Source organism: Pochonia chlamydosporia, chromosome 3 (genome assembly GCF_001653235.2).
Source record: "Pochonia chlamydosporia 170 chromosome 3, whole genome shotgun sequence".
Lineage (NCBI taxonomy): Eukaryota > Fungi > Ascomycota > Sordariomycetes > Hypocreales > Clavicipitaceae > Pochonia > Pochonia chlamydosporia.
This window is the reverse complement of record NC_035792.1, coordinates 1,723,338-1,740,202: the sequence shown is the minus strand read 5'-3', so window position 1 is coordinate 1,740,202 and position 16,865 is coordinate 1,723,338. Positions and strand designations below refer to the sequence as shown.

At 49.8% G+C, this 16,865-nt stretch overlaps 6 protein-coding genes across 6 annotated transcripts; 3 read left to right on the top strand and 3 right to left on the bottom strand.

Moving 5' to 3' along the window:
* Positions 1–191: 191 nt before the first annotated feature.
* Positions 192–1,345, bottom strand: VFPPC_04416 (prephenate dehydratase; the record flags this gene model as incomplete). The annotated part of the gene is made up of 3 exons (XM_018283773.1): positions 192–1,063; positions 1,145–1,211; positions 1,283–1,345. The coding sequence occupies 3 exons, from the start codon at positions 1,343–1,345 to the stop codon at positions 192–194; spliced, it is 1,002 nt and encodes a 333-aa protein (XP_018144981.1).
* Positions 1,346–3,540: 2,195 nt separating this feature from the next.
* VFPPC_17732 (hypothetical protein) lies at positions 3,541–3,744 on the bottom strand (the record flags this gene model as incomplete). Its single annotated transcript, XM_022429421.1, has 1 exon — positions 3,541–3,744. One exon carries the CDS (start codon positions 3,742–3,744, stop codon positions 3,541–3,543), a length of 204 nt encoding a protein of 67 aa, XP_022285541.1.
* A 2,665-nt stretch (positions 3,745–6,409) lies between these two features.
* VFPPC_04415 (STE/STE11 protein kinase) lies at positions 6,410–9,261 on the top strand (the record flags this gene model as incomplete). The annotated part of the gene is made up of 3 exons (XM_018283772.1): positions 6,410–6,823; positions 6,897–7,044; positions 7,118–9,261. 3 exons carry the CDS (start codon positions 6,410–6,412, stop codon positions 9,259–9,261), a joined length of 2,706 nt encoding a protein of 901 aa, XP_018144980.1.
* Positions 9,262–10,154: 893 nt separating this feature from the next.
* Positions 10,155–10,739, top strand: VFPPC_13627 (AIG2 family protein; the record flags this gene model as incomplete). Its single annotated transcript, XM_018291401.1, has 1 exon — positions 10,155–10,739. The coding sequence occupies one exon, from the start codon at positions 10,155–10,157 to the stop codon at positions 10,737–10,739; it is 585 nt and encodes a 194-aa protein (XP_018144979.1).
* A 417-nt stretch (positions 10,740–11,156) lies between these two features.
* Positions 11,157–11,768, bottom strand: VFPPC_17733 (hypothetical protein; the record flags this gene model as incomplete). Its single annotated transcript, XM_022429422.1, has 1 exon — positions 11,157–11,768. The coding sequence occupies one exon, from the start codon at positions 11,766–11,768 to the stop codon at positions 11,157–11,159; it is 612 nt and encodes a 203-aa protein (XP_022285540.1).
* Positions 11,769–13,596: 1,828 nt separating this feature from the next.
* On the top strand, positions 13,597–15,252 carry VFPPC_04414 (NAD(P)-binding domain-containing protein; the record flags this gene model as incomplete). The annotated part of the gene is made up of 4 exons (XM_018283771.1): positions 13,597–13,617; positions 13,671–14,088; positions 14,152–14,732; positions 15,085–15,252. 4 exons carry the CDS (start codon positions 13,597–13,599, stop codon positions 15,250–15,252), a joined length of 1,188 nt encoding a protein of 395 aa, XP_018144978.1.
* Between the last annotated feature and the right edge of the window lie 1,613 nt (positions 15,253–16,865).

The following is a 16,865-nucleotide window of genomic DNA, read 5'->3' as shown; positions in this document are numbered from 1 at the left end:
AGGTTGCCAGCTGCCTGTCAGTGTCAAGTATTTCCAACAGCTGGCAACTGCCAAAGTTCTGGCATTAGAAGTCCAAATACCACCCAAACTGTGAGGTACTTCAATATTGCTAAGAGCATCATCGCAATTGGTATGCTCGGATCTCATGTATTGCTTTTAATGATTTGTCTTTGTTTGGTGCTTTTATAGGTCTACCTATATCGCTCCCAACTTCCCAGCCATCGCCAGTTGTGAGCAACTCGGCTGATCTTTTCCAATGCCCCCTTCACTCGACCGTCAGGATCGTCATACTTGTGTCCTTCGAATTCAACAAAAAATATGTACTGAAATGGTGCCAGAAGACTAGGTCGGCTATTGATACTGGTCAAATTGAGATTAAATTCTCGGAAACAACCCAGCACATCAGCCAACGCGCCAGGAGATGTATGTGGCACCGTAAAAGAAACGAGTGACTTGCTCCCTGACTTGGCAATGGCCAGCTTCTGCAGGTCCCAATCGTCCGGTACAGCAGGATTGGTCCCGATTACCAAGAAGCGGGTTGTGTTATCTTCTCTGTCTTCGATATTCTTACCCAACATGTCAAGACCATACAGATTCGAAGCTAGCTGGTTCGAAATGGCAGCCCACGTGCCTGTTTCGTCTTGGCTCACAATTTCAGCGGCTTTGCTAGTCGAACTGACATCGATAATCTCCACGCCTTTGAGATAGGTGGATATGAAGGCGTTGCATTGTCCGAAGGCCTGGGGATGTGAGTAAAGTCGTCTGATATGGCTGAGGCTGCTGAGAGGCTTCGACTTGGGCTTAGATGGACTGGGATCCGTCAGGGTTGGAGTACAAGTTCCAGAAGCTTCGTGAGATTCATCTAGCTTTCCTGCCGGATTTTTGCGGCCAAGCAGGCAGTGGTGAACATCGACGAAAATTTCGCCGTCAACAGTGATATCCTTGTACCGGCCATCTCGGTCGGCTAGGTTATCCAAGGTGAAGACCACGGAGCCATTGGTGGAGTTTTCGAAAGGCACAACACCAGCCGTGACCTGACGATCCTGGACCTCATCGAAAACATCTACGGGCATGGATTAGAAACTAGGCTCGAGTATTACACACAAAGCGGCTGAGATGCCGAATATTGAGATTGGACATCAGCACTTACCATCTATAGTGTTCACGGGTCTCAATTCCCATTTATCCTCCGGGAAAACTTGCCGAACTGCCTGTTCCTACTGTTAATCAATGCCACGTTTGGAATTGCTCGTTTTCCTAAGGGTTTGGATTAAGGACTTGCCTGATGCGAATAGGACGCCACTGGACCCAGGAAGCTGACCACTGGCTTAGTGTTTGAGGCCATGATATGCGGTGGTATATGGATGAGCTATTGGTATCAAATGCCCTCCCTTCCGCATGAGGCAATGGCCCCGCGATGGTCGTTTGAGGATCAAACGTGCTTGTGGTTCGCTACTGCATGGGGTTGAGTGCAATTCTATCACCGGGATTGTCGGCAATTACGCCGGGTTCTCCTAACAGCGAAAGTCAAAGGCACGGTGTGAGATGGCACTCCGGAATGAACCCCATGTGTCGATATTGAGACTTTTTGTGTGATGCGTGATACAAGGTCTGAGCCAGTCTGAAGCAACTCGGTAGTTTGTTAGCAAGAAGCAAGCCGAAGCCGGCGCACATGCGTTAAACCGGTACTACGTCTTTGTTTCCTGCCATTCCATTTGCTGTGGGGCAGCACAACATTGAAAGTTGTGGAGCCCGCGAGTTGCGATCGGAGCTGATTCGGATAGCTAAGAGTAAAGAGGTTCTTTTCATGCAAGCCAAGAAATCTGACGACGAAAGCTTTACGGATTGAGTCAAAGATGGACTTAATGCTGTGAGTCCTTTTCAATTTACGGGATACTGTTTCTGGATTTACCGCTTTGCCCTACAGAAATCTAATGTCGCAGTTAAGAACGACTCCGACAAACGAGGGAGATCCAGATGACGAGATCCGCAACGCCTACTGTTTCTCATATACACCCAATCTGTGCTGACGAACTTCTCAATTAGATGACGTACATTCGACTTCTATTTCTCTTGGCCACTATTTCACATTTATTAAAAATCATTTATTCCATGTGGGGCGTGGGGGGTAATGCAGATAACAAGTCACAGGTCGATTCAGTCTGCTGGCATCAAAATACCCTACACGCTCAGGTCTTGTGGTTGGACAGCTTCATGTGGTTGCAGTCAACTCAAGAAGATGGTGTACAGGGAATCATATAAGCCGACCTGGTGATAAATGCTGTCAGCAGCAAGCGGCTGGAACACATTGCCGAAGTCACTCAATGCCTCAGAAAGAGGGCTGGTGTCGCGACAATCTTTACGTCGGATTGACACATCATTCTCGGGTTACACCACAGCACATGTGGTTGCCATACAGTTACAAAAAAAGGCGCCTCCTCGCCATGCCGTACACGTTTCAGATGGTGGAATCAATAGAAGTGACACTTGGGCCATAGAATAGCCGCCGGGAGGCGTCCCCTCTGCCGCAACTACGACTGAGGCGTTGAAGGTCTTCTGATATCTTGAAACACGGCGCCAAGCAAGCTCGCGAACTGTGCTGTGCAGTGCATTGCATTGCACCGCGTACTGTAGCTCACCGGTTTGCTAAAGTCTGGTGCTTTGGAAGCCTTGGGGTCCGGAAATGCAAACTTGTCTTGTCAAAGGAAACACAAAAAGGGTCTGGTACGTTTGCGTGTCGGAGAAAAATAGCCGATGCCACCTTGTGGTGCATGTTGTATGTCGTGTTGGTTGACTTTTGGCATCTGGCGGCTTGTGCGTGTTTGAGCTGCCCACAACAAAGGTTGCTATAGTGTTATCTTTTGCACTGGTGCCGTAAATGCCTCTGCGTCTGGTGCACATGACATGATGCAAGTTCATGCATTTGCAGCCTAACATTCAGTGTAGAGCGACATTTCGAGCAAAGTATATTAATACAAACTCTTTGTGAACTTGGTAGGGACAGTGATAGCGAGCTGAATGGACTGACTTACACCGACAATTCCTCCGTCTTTGTTCACATGTCATGTCCAAATGATCTGGGGTAAAACGTTTAGCTGAAAGGAATAAAGTCTCTTCTTCGTCTGTATGATCATCCTGAAAATCTGGAGTATTCCGAATATCCTCACGTCACCAGTTTCAGGCTGGTAACATTTACATTAAAGTTCTGGCAGGACACAAGATGACATGGAGCCTCACAGAATCGGAGACGCTTGGTTCTTGCCCCCTTCGCTATTTCATCCCAACAAGGCAATAGAACGGCGAAGTATCGGAAGATGGGTTGATTGCGAACAGAGCACGCCAACAACCCGAATTTTTGAGCCGACTTTTTTTTGTGTTCTGTGTCCGCCTCACCAGACATCTTGTCAGCTCACAGTGAGATGTCGAAACATGGTCAGTTTCATGTTGTCCGAGTCGGCAGCCAATCATTTGCCCCATAAACCCCGGTCAAGCCATCGGAGCGGGTCAGCCAGTGGAGACAGGGGTTCGACCATCTTGACATTACGCAACTGTGGACCAAACAGAACGTCTGTGTGAAGGTTGAACATCTGGTGGCATACTTTTGCTGCAGACATGGAGTTGAGTGGCCCCCCGAAAAATGGTTTGCCAGACGGCAATCCGGATGTTCTGTTCTGAACGGTCAAGGGCAACGGAAGGGAGAGAAGGCAAAAAATGGAGATGATAAGCCCGCGCAAGCGTCTGCATACGGAAACGCTGGTTGCCAATGGATCTTTGCAAAGTGGCAAAAAGAGAAGAGCCGTGAATGCAATCAAAGGGACGGGACCACGTCACCGGACCACTAAACGGCTGTAAACTTCAAACAACAGGCAGGCAAGGAGACGAGCGTCTCATGTTTGTGTCCTTGTTGACCAAAGAACGTCTGAACAAACAGAATTCTTACTCGTATTTTGCTGCTTGCACGTTGGCCGTTGAGCATGATACGTGTCGTACAAGAAGGCAACGTGATGAGGCATGGCTCGTGGTACGGTTTTACAAGTTTGGCTGTGTTTTTATTCTTAGAACAGCACCGCAAACCACACCCTGGTCTTGAAGCAAGAGCATGGCATCAAGCTAGGATTGCATATCTTCATCTGAAATTACGCTGTCTGGAGAGCAGGGCCGTCGTTCCAAACAGGGACTTTCCTGGTCCAACCACGTCACTGGGGTTGCTGTTTTTGCTGGAATGTTTTATCCTGGGCAGCCAAATGCGGAAAGCCCTGGCGATCATTGGGGCTTGATGAAAGGAGCATGGCATGGATAAAATAATCGTGTCTGATAAATGCAAGCGCTTAGTCCTGGAGTAATATTGGATTTATGCCTGTTGGCGTGCGGGAAAGTAAGCCCATTTGGATGTTGATGCTGTTGTCAGATTTTGGGTATCTTGTTTTGCTCGTGAAACTGGTCTTGGTTGTGATGGCTTATTATCCGATTGCTGGACAGGATTCACAAGTAATTACCGTGTTGTGTTAGCAAACCGGCTTGGTCTCTAGTTCATGCATCGTGCGCTTACGATCCGTGACATAATCACTCAGCTGCTTCATGAATGGCCCTCTACAGAGTCATGAACCACATACGTATGAAGTTGAACTTGTCAAAGGGGACACGACGATCCCAAGACAACTTGCAGTACTCGCTTGAGAGCGCATAGCCGATGCGTCTTGGCTGAATGACTCCCGCCCCGAAGGCAACGACCCTGCCTTGTTTCGAGAGCAACCATGATTTGTTTCGCCGAGGCTTCATGCGATCATGAAAGGATCAGACAATCTACTTTACTCAAGCACCCTTTAATTCGGGGGCCACGTGAGATTTGTCGGCGGCAATTGCCGAGGCCATTGCCTGATACCATTTGAGAACCTGGCCGTCATACACGCCACGAGACACGACACAATGTACTGTATATAAATAACACGAAGGAAAAACAAACCGGATTATTTGCACGAGATGGACCACAAGCTTGGGTTTCGCCGTACAATACTTTTGGTGACCTCATGTCGTCCTTGGAAGGCTGGGATGTGGTGGTGCACGTCCATGTTGGCGAGTTTCAACTTTTCCGCCAGTCAACGGCGATGGCTTCTGAGCCGCCGCCACTGCTACATCTGCGACGACCTGGGCGAAGGTGGCCAGGGTTCATTTGGAGCCCACCGGTTGAAATTGCAGGGATGGTTCAGGTCGGGGGGTCGCCTCAAATGCTTAATATCGCCGCGACTGCTGGCTGGTCCTTGGCGTGGAGCCAAGCGAGGGACAGATAGCTGTTGAAGATGAAGTTGAAACCAGACAGAGAAGCCAGGGAGAGACATACATACAGATAGATGGGCAAGCAGGTCGAATAACCTCGCGCCGGGGATGCTGGACGGCGCGCGCGGAAAGAAATCTGCGTGAATGTTTCTGCTCGAGACTCAGTCACCCTGTCGCTTCGCTGACGGTGTGTGATCGAGTGGTGGTGGTTCGAGAACGGCCACATCACTGGGGTCAGTGTCTGTCTGGTCCTCTTGCGGCCATTTCTGCCGGAACATGCCCCTGTCCCCATCGTTTTGCATCATGTTTGTTGTCTGCACACCAGTCAAACCCTGGCTTGATCAACTTGACTTGGCTTCCGCGTGAATGTTGTCGAGGGAGCTCCGCTAGTTCCGTGTCTGGTCTGGTGGAGATGTCCGGTCAAGTCTGGTGAAGTCTGGTCGAACATTGAAGGGCTCAGCTTCCATGCCAGGCCGCTAGAATGCCCCGTGGGCTCTGCACCCACCAGTTGACCGCCTGGACCAACGCCCGCGCCAACCAGACCAGTTGACTCCAGTCAACGTCTGGTGCTCCCACTTGCCTGATTCCACTTTCCTGCTGCCAGTTGAGACTTCCTCCTGCCTCTAGCTTCAAATGTTACCCCTGTCCAGGGCCTCTCCCACCGCGACAAAGAACCTGGTGCCTGTGGGCATCACCTTGGAGCTAGTCCTTTATTATTATTCATCTGCCCCCCTCCATCTCCAAATGCTCCTCTTGCCGCATGTTCGGTCTCCAACAACTTCTGCTGACAACCACCCTCCTCCTGAAGTCGATTTTTAAATCGCATCTTCAAGTCGTGGACTTGTCGTGCTGGGCGAGTTGTTGCTACACGCACTGTTTCCCAGCCCTCTGCCGGCACAGAAGCTCAGCACAGAGATAGAACAGCTTTAACCTCACCGACTTCGAACAGAGATTCAACGCCGTTCGCCGTGGCGTCTGAATCTGAATCCTCGACTGTACCGTGCCTGCACAGGCTACTCGACTCATTCACTGTGATTTCGACCTTCCTACCTTGGAACAGGATACTCCGACATCTAATATCGCCCAAAGGGCAACAACAGCGCCCTCTTTTTATTTTACACATATTATCAATATCATGGCCATGATCTCGTCAAAGTCGCCATTTCCGGCCGCCCTGAGCACGTCGAACCTCCCTCCTGGCTCCAACCTCCCGTCGGCTCTGCCACCCTCGAGAAGACAGCCGGCCATGTCGAGTAGCGCCCAAAACTATGCCAGCCCAACCGAGTCCGAGTTCTCTGAGAGCGACGGCCCCGATTCCGTAAAACACTGGGACGAGGACCGCGTTTGTGAATATCTTCGAAGTGTCAAGTGCGGCGACTACGAGAAGATATTCCGCAAGAATCACATCAATGGAGAGAACTTGCTGGAAATGGACAAGGAGGTGTTGAAAGAGATGGGCATCGATAAGGTCGGCGACCGAGTGCGACTTTTCTTGTGTATCAAGAAGCTACGGACCAAGACGTACGCGAATCAAAAGAAGCGCAATAGAGTGAGTGTGCCTTGAACAAAAACAAACGCAACTGCGGGTCTGCCAGTTGGCTGACAACATTTCATCATTGTAGGACTCGTTTTCTGGTCTCGATGTCTACTCTTCACTTCCTCCGTCCAGCATCGCCGCCCAGACTTCAGCTGTGCCTCGCTCAGCACCTGCCACATCAGCGAACCGCCGTTATTCACGCCAGATTGACGTTCCTGCTCCGTTAGAAACTGGTGAGTCTCATGCGCCGATTAACACTCGCTACTGGTCCAGACTTGTGTTGTAACTGACTCTGTACTCGTGCAGCTCGACAAGCTCGGTTCCCTGCTGGTGTAGGATACGTGAGCAGTGTTGGCCAGAGCCTGCCTTCACGACCCCAAGCGTCTACTTCAGACCTCTCCACTGGCCGTTTGGTACCTACCCATACCAGGAACAACTCCAGTATGGATGGCTCACTGATGGCTGCGTTGCCCCAGGGCCAAGACGTAATTCGCGTCATTTCTACTGGTGGCGTCACAAAGGTCGTAAAGATTGCTGATTGCAACACCTGCGAAGACGTCATGCGCGTAACTCTGCGCAAGTTTGCCCTCAGAGAAGACCACGAGCGAAACTATTGCTTCTGGGTCTTGACAGGCATCAACCCTGACCCTAGCCAGTGCAGACGCTTGGGCGATACTGAGCTCTGGCGCATCATCAAAGACCAACGACGACCTGAACGCAACCGGTTGATTCTGCGGCGAGTTCCTGCCGGAGAACCTGGCGAGTCCGAGTTGCAGCGCGCCGCTGCTATTGCCATGGAGGAAGAACAGCAAAAACATACCAAGGCTATCGAATCAGTCGACAAGCGAAGTCAACTCAAGGTTCAGAAAGTACTGGGCGAGAATTGGGATGACCAATTGCAACAACCTCTTTCTCCTGTATTTTTCCAACACCGAGAACGACCTCTTGCACCCGAAGTATCGAGAGACATGGACAGGACTCCCCTAGCTGATGCCCGATCTCCCCAACGCCGCAAGGACGGCCTCCGTCAGTTTGGTGGACTCCGACCTCCCAGCGAGCTCATCGCCTCTGACTTGACCTCTTACTTCCCTGACCACCGCCGAGAGGACATTGATCGCACTGCTCGCCTCTCTATGAGACGGTCAACTCGGCTCAGCAAGGTCAACAGCCGACTCAGCGTGGCAAGTAGCATCAGCTTGGCATCCAGTATCCAGGATGCCCCTCCCATTCCGACCATCGCCGACTCATGGCTAAGCGGTGCCGCTCATGTTGCCAAGATTCGACCACGCGACTCCCAAGGCCGAATTCCAGCCATCTACAACCGAGACTCTATTGCCTCGTCTATGTTGGATACCCTCCAAGAAGAATCTCCCATAGAGCCAGACCGCAAGTCGTACGTGTCCTTCACGGAAAGCGGGGACGATAGCACTGCAGTTGATACGGCTCCTCTCAGCATCACTGATCCCGACGGTAATACTACCAGTACGACATACTATGATGGAGAGGGATCCACAGGGTCTGGGTCCTTCAATGAGATCCGGCAAGCCCTTTCAAACGATGGGGACGAGCTTGATGAAGAGCTTGAGAGTTTCCTTTCTGGAGAGTCGTGGGACGACAATCAATGGATGAAGGGTGCTCTCATTGGAAAGGGTTCGTTTGGCTCCGTTTACCTGGCCCTCCACGCCGTGACCGGAGAACTCCTCGCAGTGAAGCAAGTTCAGATGCCTGAACCTGGAGCCACTGGACAGAGTGAGACTCGCAAGAGAAGCATGATCGAAGCTCTCAACCGCGAAATGAACTTGCTTCGTGATCTGCGCCACCCTAACATTGTGCAGTATCTCGGCTGCAGCTCGTCGTCTGACTACCTCAACATTTTCCTCGAATACGTCCCCGGTGGCTCTGTTCAGACGATGCTGAACTCTTATGGAGCCTTGCCTGAGCCCCTGGTTCGAAGTTTTGTTCGTCAAATCCTGATGGGCTTGTCATATCTACACACCAAAGACATTATCCACCGCGACATCAAGGGCGCCAATATCCTCGTGGACAACAAAGGCACCATCAAGATTTCCGATTTCGGCATTTCCAAGAAGCTGGAGCAGTCCAACATTCTGGGCAATGCCAAGAACAACCGACATCGTCCATCGCTGCAAGGATCGGTCTTTTGGATGGCACCAGAGGTTGTCAAGCAGACACAATACACTCTCAAGGCTGACATCTGGTCTCTTGGATGCCTTGTTGTAGAAATGATGACGGGTAATCACCCTTTCCCTGACTGCAGTCAGCTGCAGGCTATTTTTAAGATTGGTGGAGGAACGGCCTCTCCAACGATCCCCGAGCACGCCAGTGAGGAGGCGCAGGCTTTCCTCCGACAGACTTTCGAGCTCAACCACGACTTGCGACCAAGTGCGGACGAGCTTATGCTTAGTCCATTCTTGTCGCACATGACATAGACGACAAGGACAAATCTTGTTGCCTTTTGTCATTTCTTAACTGTCATATTACTATCTTGCATTGGGCGACTTGGGCCGGTACCATAGCGCGCGTGTTTCTGCGATAGAGTACAAAGATTTCTGGAAGAAACGGATGGGGGGATATGGATCTGCATGGATTTTGACTTTACAGGAGCATTTGGAAGACGTATGAGCATGAGACATGTCTGGCAAGGCGTTTTAAGATATACACTGCTAATTGGGAGGGTAGGGGAAGGGGGGATGCTCATGATATCAAGAGTGTACAACAACAAATAAAGACGAATGAAGAAACACTCATTCGAGTATGTATGAAGTTAAAGCTGTGCATGGGCATCGGTGATTCTAATATCAAACCTTGCTTGATTCTTCTACAACAAAGTGTCAGCTAACAGACGCTCCTTCCCGTATTCCCGACAGCCAAATGGATCAAATTAATCTTTGATGGGTAATTGTTGCCTTGACTAGAGTTAATCCACTTTGGGCATTGAGTGATGACACATGAAGTGACTGGGTGGTAGTTATGGCCTTCAATGTGGTCTGCTGCCTGGTTCGCCTCACGCCTTGCATGGATAGACACGGATGGAGCTTGACTTTTGGAGCCTCACCAAACACCTCGGGCAGTCATCAAAGAGTCAGAGCATCCCCGCCCCCGGCAACAACTCAAAAATATCACCCAAGTCAGACTAAATCTTGTCAATAGTTTGTTCCCTGAACACCAAGGATCCCAGGCAAATTTCCCTTTTCATCATTCTCTGAAACCGCATTGTCATCACGACAATCGAAATTCGAACCGTGGACCCTGACCTAGCCAGCCGCATTACTGGGGAGATCCCTGCATAACATCTCAGGCATTTACCTCGAGCGACACAGCAATGCCGCCCAAACGGGAAGATAGTCAGCTGTCGCAGGACAGTGTAATGACAGTGACGCAGGAGGACCGACACGAGATTCTGTACTTTGCGTATGGAAGCAATTTATCCACAGTGCAGATGAGGCAGCGGTGTCCCTACTCGACGCCCATTGGAATCGGACATCTCGACGGATGGAAGTGGCTGATCAATGAGAGAGGGTACGCGAATGTTGTCAAGGTTTCTGGATCCGAGGCAAAATCGTCCGAGGGCTCGTTGGGGGATAAGGGTAAGGGGAAGGAATGGGGTGTTTACGGACTCCTCTATCTTCTTCCACCGGATGACGAGGCGAAGCTTGACACGTACGAGGGTGTGCCGTGGGCATATGAGAAGATGACTTGTGATGCGCGATGGGTGAGGGATGGCCAGGGGAAGGTGTTGGATGAGCCGGTGAAGACGTTGGTGTATGTTGATACGAAGAGGGTAGGTGAGAGTGTGCCCAAGGAGGAGTATGTGGAGAGGATGGAGAGAGGCATCGAGGATGCGGTTGATAATTGGGGATTAGACAGGGAGTATGCGACGAAGGTGATGAGGAGGTTTTGGAAATGACGGTGGGCAAAGTTGAGCAGGCTTTGAAGTGTGATTTTGGAGTTTGCTATTCTATTACTTGGGAGTACAGAGGAGTTTTGGGGGTGTTTGAAGCGGTAAGTGAAGCTTGGTAGGTTTCTGTACAACGTTGTACTGAGAGCTTTGGGGTTTCATCGGGCATCACATAGGACCGTGACCCCCATTTACGAGATACACTACACTACTCATTCGAATATACATACGTTTAAAGAAAGCAGTTTACAAATTCGGAAAGTTCAATTGCCACCCCTCAACGCCATTCGCTCATGGTGCATATTCTACCAAGATAAATGCAAATCTAACCAAGAATCTAACACACCCACCAACCTTCATTGGCCGTCAACAAACAAAACATCCTCCGTCATAACACGACCAGACATTCACAACTGCCGAACCAGCTCAAGACAGTTGAAACGCCTTCTTCGCCCTCTCGAAATAAGCCTTCCTCTCATCCGTCACACTAACCCCCACACAAGCCATGTACGCCGCAAACCCCTTATCCAGATCCTTGTCCAGCGCATCCCTCACATCCTGCTTACACTGCGTAGTGAAGAACCAAGGCCCGCTGCCAAAGTTGTACTCGTCCGGCTGCACCAGCGACAGGATGTAGTTGAGCGTCTCGTTGGTCTGGCCCTCGACCGACGGAAACTTGGCGACCTTGTGTTTCACTTTGGGAAGGGCCTTGGCGTACATGAGGTTGTAGTTGGCCATTTGCATGTTGGCGGTGCCCTGGCCGGGCCGGCCGGGGAACACGTTGTGCTTGTACTTGAAGTCGACGGACTCAAAGGCCATGAGGGAGATGATGGCGGCCATTTCCTTGGGGCTGTAGACGTCGAAATGGGTGAGGGACTGGGCGATGTAGGGGGCTGCTTGTTCGGCGGTGCGGCATTCCTTTGTTTCGGGGCATTTTGTTGCGTTGGGGGCGATTTGCTGGACGATTTTGATGGCGTCGAGTTGGGCGGTTGTGGTGGTGGATATGAGGGCGAGGGGAAGGAGGATGGAGAGACGCATTTTGGTGGTTTGGTTTTTTGGTATTGGTATTTGGGTTGATGAAGGGGAAAATGGGAAATTTTGGGGTGCTTTGTGAGTGTGGTAGGAGGTTGGTTTATATGTTTGACTTGGATGGGACAAGACAATGTGTGAAGAAACAAAGACGTGGTGATGCTGCTTTATGAACTGGAACGGGTTGAGCAAAGGAGAGGTTGTATGGGGGTATTTGTGCAATCAACGGATGTAGCGTGCCCTTTGGAAAGAGGGCAAAGCAAGTGGTAGTTCCATCGGCGTTGAGTCGTGAACAAGGCATCGAGTCGTGATGCAGGTTTTTTGTTCAATGGAACGTGTGGGCCAATTGGTGCTGGGGGCGGCGAGACATGGGCAGACGATGAAACAGGGACGTGATGGGGTCGCGGGAGATTGACTGGCTGGCAGGGCTGGGTGAGGTAAGGGATGTTGGTGGTGTCTGACGGGAGCGGCAGTGATGGTCAGATTTGAGATGCATTTGATGGTTTGGTCTGGTTGCACGAGCGGGTGGTTGGTGACATGTCTGGTCTGGTGCGATTTGTGAGTTGAGAATGCCTGATGCAGGAGTGAGTGAGTGAGTGAGTGAGTGCACATGAGTTGGTGTCTGCGTTTGAGGTGAGGTTGTGTGTGCGACCTGGGGATTGGGTGTTAGTTGTAGCGTCTTACTTGCAGTGCGCACAACTTGCGGTTGTTTCATCGGGAATCAGGCTGATGGTGTTTATTGAAGAGCCTGGTTTGTTTCATTCTTATATGTTTTTTTTGTAACTGCACACATGCAGTCATCTGTATTGTTTTGAGAGCATCCACAGCGGATGCAGACCATTGAGTTCTAGTGCAGAGTCCAAGAGCTCTGGCTGCTTGCTGAACATGGACGCAAAGCTCTATGCAACATATTGCGTTATATCCTGAGGCACATTAAGACGTCAACTGGTGTTAGTGTACACTTGGATATGGGCAAATACTTGTTACCACAGACCGTGTCTACTGCCGATGAAGCAGAGCACGCTCGTGTTTAAGGCGCCGCGTGGCGCTGCTAGTTGAAAGTTCGGCTGCCAGGCCAGCATTCGCGGAGATAAAACAGATGAAGACACCCGGATGTCGCGGTTATTTTGCGTAAACTCTAAGCTTTTGTGAAGTTGTATTGGCTGACCTGGTATTTGTGGTGTTAGGCTGTTGATAGCTGGCTCTTGCTTATGGATTTTGTCTTGACTTGTACGTGTATCACTGCAAGTCTTTCATGAATTGTCTTTGAGTATTGCGATCCGAACACTCGAGTCACTTCTTTCCCGCGGCGTACACAAAGCTCTGCTCTGCTTGTATAGCCTGAGAAGTCTGTCCCACGTCCTCAAACCTTCGGGCTGTTATTATTCCTTTATAGTAAGTACTGTATAATCAACTTGAAATATACCCAATTCTTTACGAATTCCACTTTTCGGACCCTGCGTTTGTAAGTAAGGATGCCGCCAAACATGTGGCTGCCATGCGGGCGCATGTGCTGCATCATCTTCCCGATTGTCAAGAAATTGACTTTGCTTGAATATCGCAACATTTCGATCAAATTACGGAATAGCAATCAATAGTTGCAGTGAAAATGACACCACCGGATCGAACACCGTGTGGCATCGCACTTCCGCCACGACTTCAGCCCATCCATATGGCTGACGCAGGCTTCCACCAATACAGTCAAGTGTGCATGTAGCAGCTGATATTCTTGTATTTAATATTTATATGTACTGATCAGCATTCAAATAGCCTTTATCTGTAACTAATACCTCTCCCACGACTCAACTACCTACACGAACTGGACATATATAACGAAATGGCTGGAGATCTCGTCCTGGTTAATAACACCCTTGTCCTGCGCATAGATCAAATCATCCTAACAAGCATTAGTTAACCGGCGGAACCGGCATGATCGGATTCAAGACCTTGATCAAGCTCCTCGAAGCAGGCTACTCCGTTCGCGCTGCCGTCCGCAACCAAGCTGGTTTTGACAAGATTTCCGCCTTAAAGCCCACCGCCAACTACAAGCAGCAGCTTAGCAGCGTCGTAGTTCCTGATATCACTATTCCAGGTGCTTATGACGAAGCCGTCAAAGGAGTCAAGTACATCGTCCACGTCGCCTCACCCTTGGCGGGGAAAAGCCAGGGAAATGACTATGAAGCTGCAATCATCCAGCCTGCTATCCAAGGCACAGTGGGCATATTGGAGTCTGCAAACAAGACCGTGGGCATTGAGAGGATTGTGATTACTGCATCTGTTGCGTCGCTCGCTTCCACTGCACGACTCAGCACGGGGAAAATCGTCGATGGTAAGTTCACTGGCTGCAGTTTTCTCTCGTAAGCTAGGAATCTTTCTTATAACCAAACTGTAGAACAAACCCACGACGTTCAGACCAAGGGACCATTCACCAACGAATTCGCTGCCTATTCTGCCTCAAAGGGCCTATCATTCCAAGCCACCAAGGACTTTGTAAAGGAAAAAAAACCCTCCTTTGACGTTATTTCCATTCTACCGACCTTTGTTATTGGACGGGACAACACTGTCACAGATGTCAGCAACATTGGCAAAGGGACTAATGGGTTTGTCATTGGCCCTATTCTCGGACAGCCACGCGACAACCCCATGAATGGAATCACCGTGCATGTTGATGACGTCGCAAAGCTGCATGTTTTATCTTTGGATCCGAAAATTGAGGGAAATCAGGCTTTCTTGGCGGCTGGTCCGAATTACAGCGCTGTTGTATGGGCTGACTCGTTTGACATTGTGAGGAGGCACTATCCAAAGGAATATGCGGCGGGCGTGTTCAAGTTCGATTCGATTACTCCGCCTGTTACGGTGCTTGCAAAAGTTGATAATGCCAAGGCAAGGAAAACGTTTGGTATTGAGTTTAAGAGTTTTGAGGAGCAGGTTGTTTCTCTTGTTGATCACTTTTTGGAGCTGAGGGGGCGGGGGGTACGTGATGTGATTGTTGAGTGATGCGGCTCACATTTCGTGATGGAATGTTATGCTTTGTGTTATGTAGTAAGATGGATTTTTATTTCCTCATGACAACTGATTCTGCGATTTGCACACCCAGCTGAAAGTGTGTTGCCTGCCATCCTGAGACTCGTTGGAACTAATCGCTATCTCGTCTTCTAGGCTTCTATTCCAAATCTATCAAGATGACAAGATTTTGACTGCCGCTTCCCAATTATGAGGCGTATGCGCGGCAGTGACAGTATGGCTTTCTTTTGTCAGCCTCACTTTCCCCGACCTTCAAGACGACTTCCTGCACGATATCCTGATTCCTGACCTCTTTTGCTAGTATTACAACAAACTTACTTCGACATACAGCGCGTATGCCATCTACGCAATGGCTCTTCCCGTCGGCGTTCATATTGGTATTGAGCTTACCAACTTCGTGAAGCCCTTGGAAAAGGCGGCTTTGAAGCTGGGAACTCTGGCAGCCCGGGAAGCTTTCCGCGTCTTTTGAGCATTTGAATGCAGCCAGTTACTTCACCGTTATGGGCATGTGAAGTATCGAGCCCACCTTCGGCCGAGTTTCAACAATGAAAGTCAGAGAGAGTATTTCGATGTTTCCCAAAAGAATTCCCCATGTGTTAGGATATAGTACAATACCAACATGCCTGGCCGCAACTTCGAATCAAGGCTCATATTTGAAACCACATTCCGCCTCTGCCGACTTGCCCGGGGCTCGTTATGTTGAATTGGCGTTTGCACAGGACAAATTGGTTGAAGCTTGGATATGCTGTGGCATTCACGACCATTTATTACCGTCAGATGTATTTTAAAGACAGGGATAATTGAAGACCACGTCAAATGCAATGCCAAGCTGCGTTTTGCTGACTCAGAGTTGTTGGTTGGAGAATTTTCCATTCCTTGGATGACCGCATCAATTTCCTTTCATTGACCCCTCATGATGGCTGCGGAGTTTGTCTGCAACAAGGATCTGATTCATCAAGTCAAAAGACAATTTGAAACTGGGTGGAACGACCCGGAGGGACCAAGTTGATTGCCGGGCGTTCTTGAACTAAGCTTGGCTGCATTTGAGCGCAAGCTGGGCCTAAGCCTCCCGCAGAGTCCCAACATGACCAAGCTTCATCCATTGCGCAAGATTCTGCCTGGGGGTGAATCGGAAACAACTAGTACTGAAAATGGCATTTACGTTCAAGTCCATTCGCCAAAGCGGCCGAGAATGAGAAGATGGTCTGCCAAGGTTAAAACTGGTTGCATCACTTGTCGGTTCGTTCTCCCACCTACATCATGTTTCTATCTCGGAAGATATAGCCCATACTGAAACTCCATGAAACTTCCTGACTAGCGCACGGCGTGTAAAATGCGATGAATTAAAGCCATGTTGCGGCAGATGTTCAGCAGCAGGGAGAACATGTAGCGGCTACACATATGATGACCGCTCTTCAGCATCACCTCACCAATCAACCGCATTAACACTCTTCGGAACAGAATACAGTCAAAAGGAACTTCAGACTTTTGAATTTCTCTGCAAAGTCACAGTCAACCAGGTTGGAGGCAGTTTTGATGAGACGTTCTGGAAAATCGACGTCCTACGAGCTACTCAGTCATGTCCAGCTATATGGCACGCAAGTTTAGCCCTCGCAGCTACCTATGCCAGGATGCGAATATTGTCTTCGAATACAGAGAAGAAGACGTCCGACCAGCTTGACCAGGCTCAAGCCCATTACCTGTTCGCGTTGAGTCATTACAACAAATCTATCCAACATCTCATGAAGATCACGCACCGGGGATCAACCTCTGGGCTAACTTACAACGATCAAGAGACGCTACTCCTCGCGAATATCCTTTTTATTGGGCTATGCTGCATTCAAGGCGATATTGATCAAGCAGCAACTCACGCACATCACAATGCAAAGCTTTTTAATCTCTGGAAGTTCTGGGAGCATGCGGAGGAGACTTCGACCTGCTCTCCAAGCACAGGCTTCATGCTGAACCATGACTCTCTGAATGCGGTAATTACATTTTTCGAGTATCAACTCGCGAATAGACTCCAATGCAAGAAGAGACCGACTTGGATCACGCAACGAAGCATGATCCGATGCACTTCGA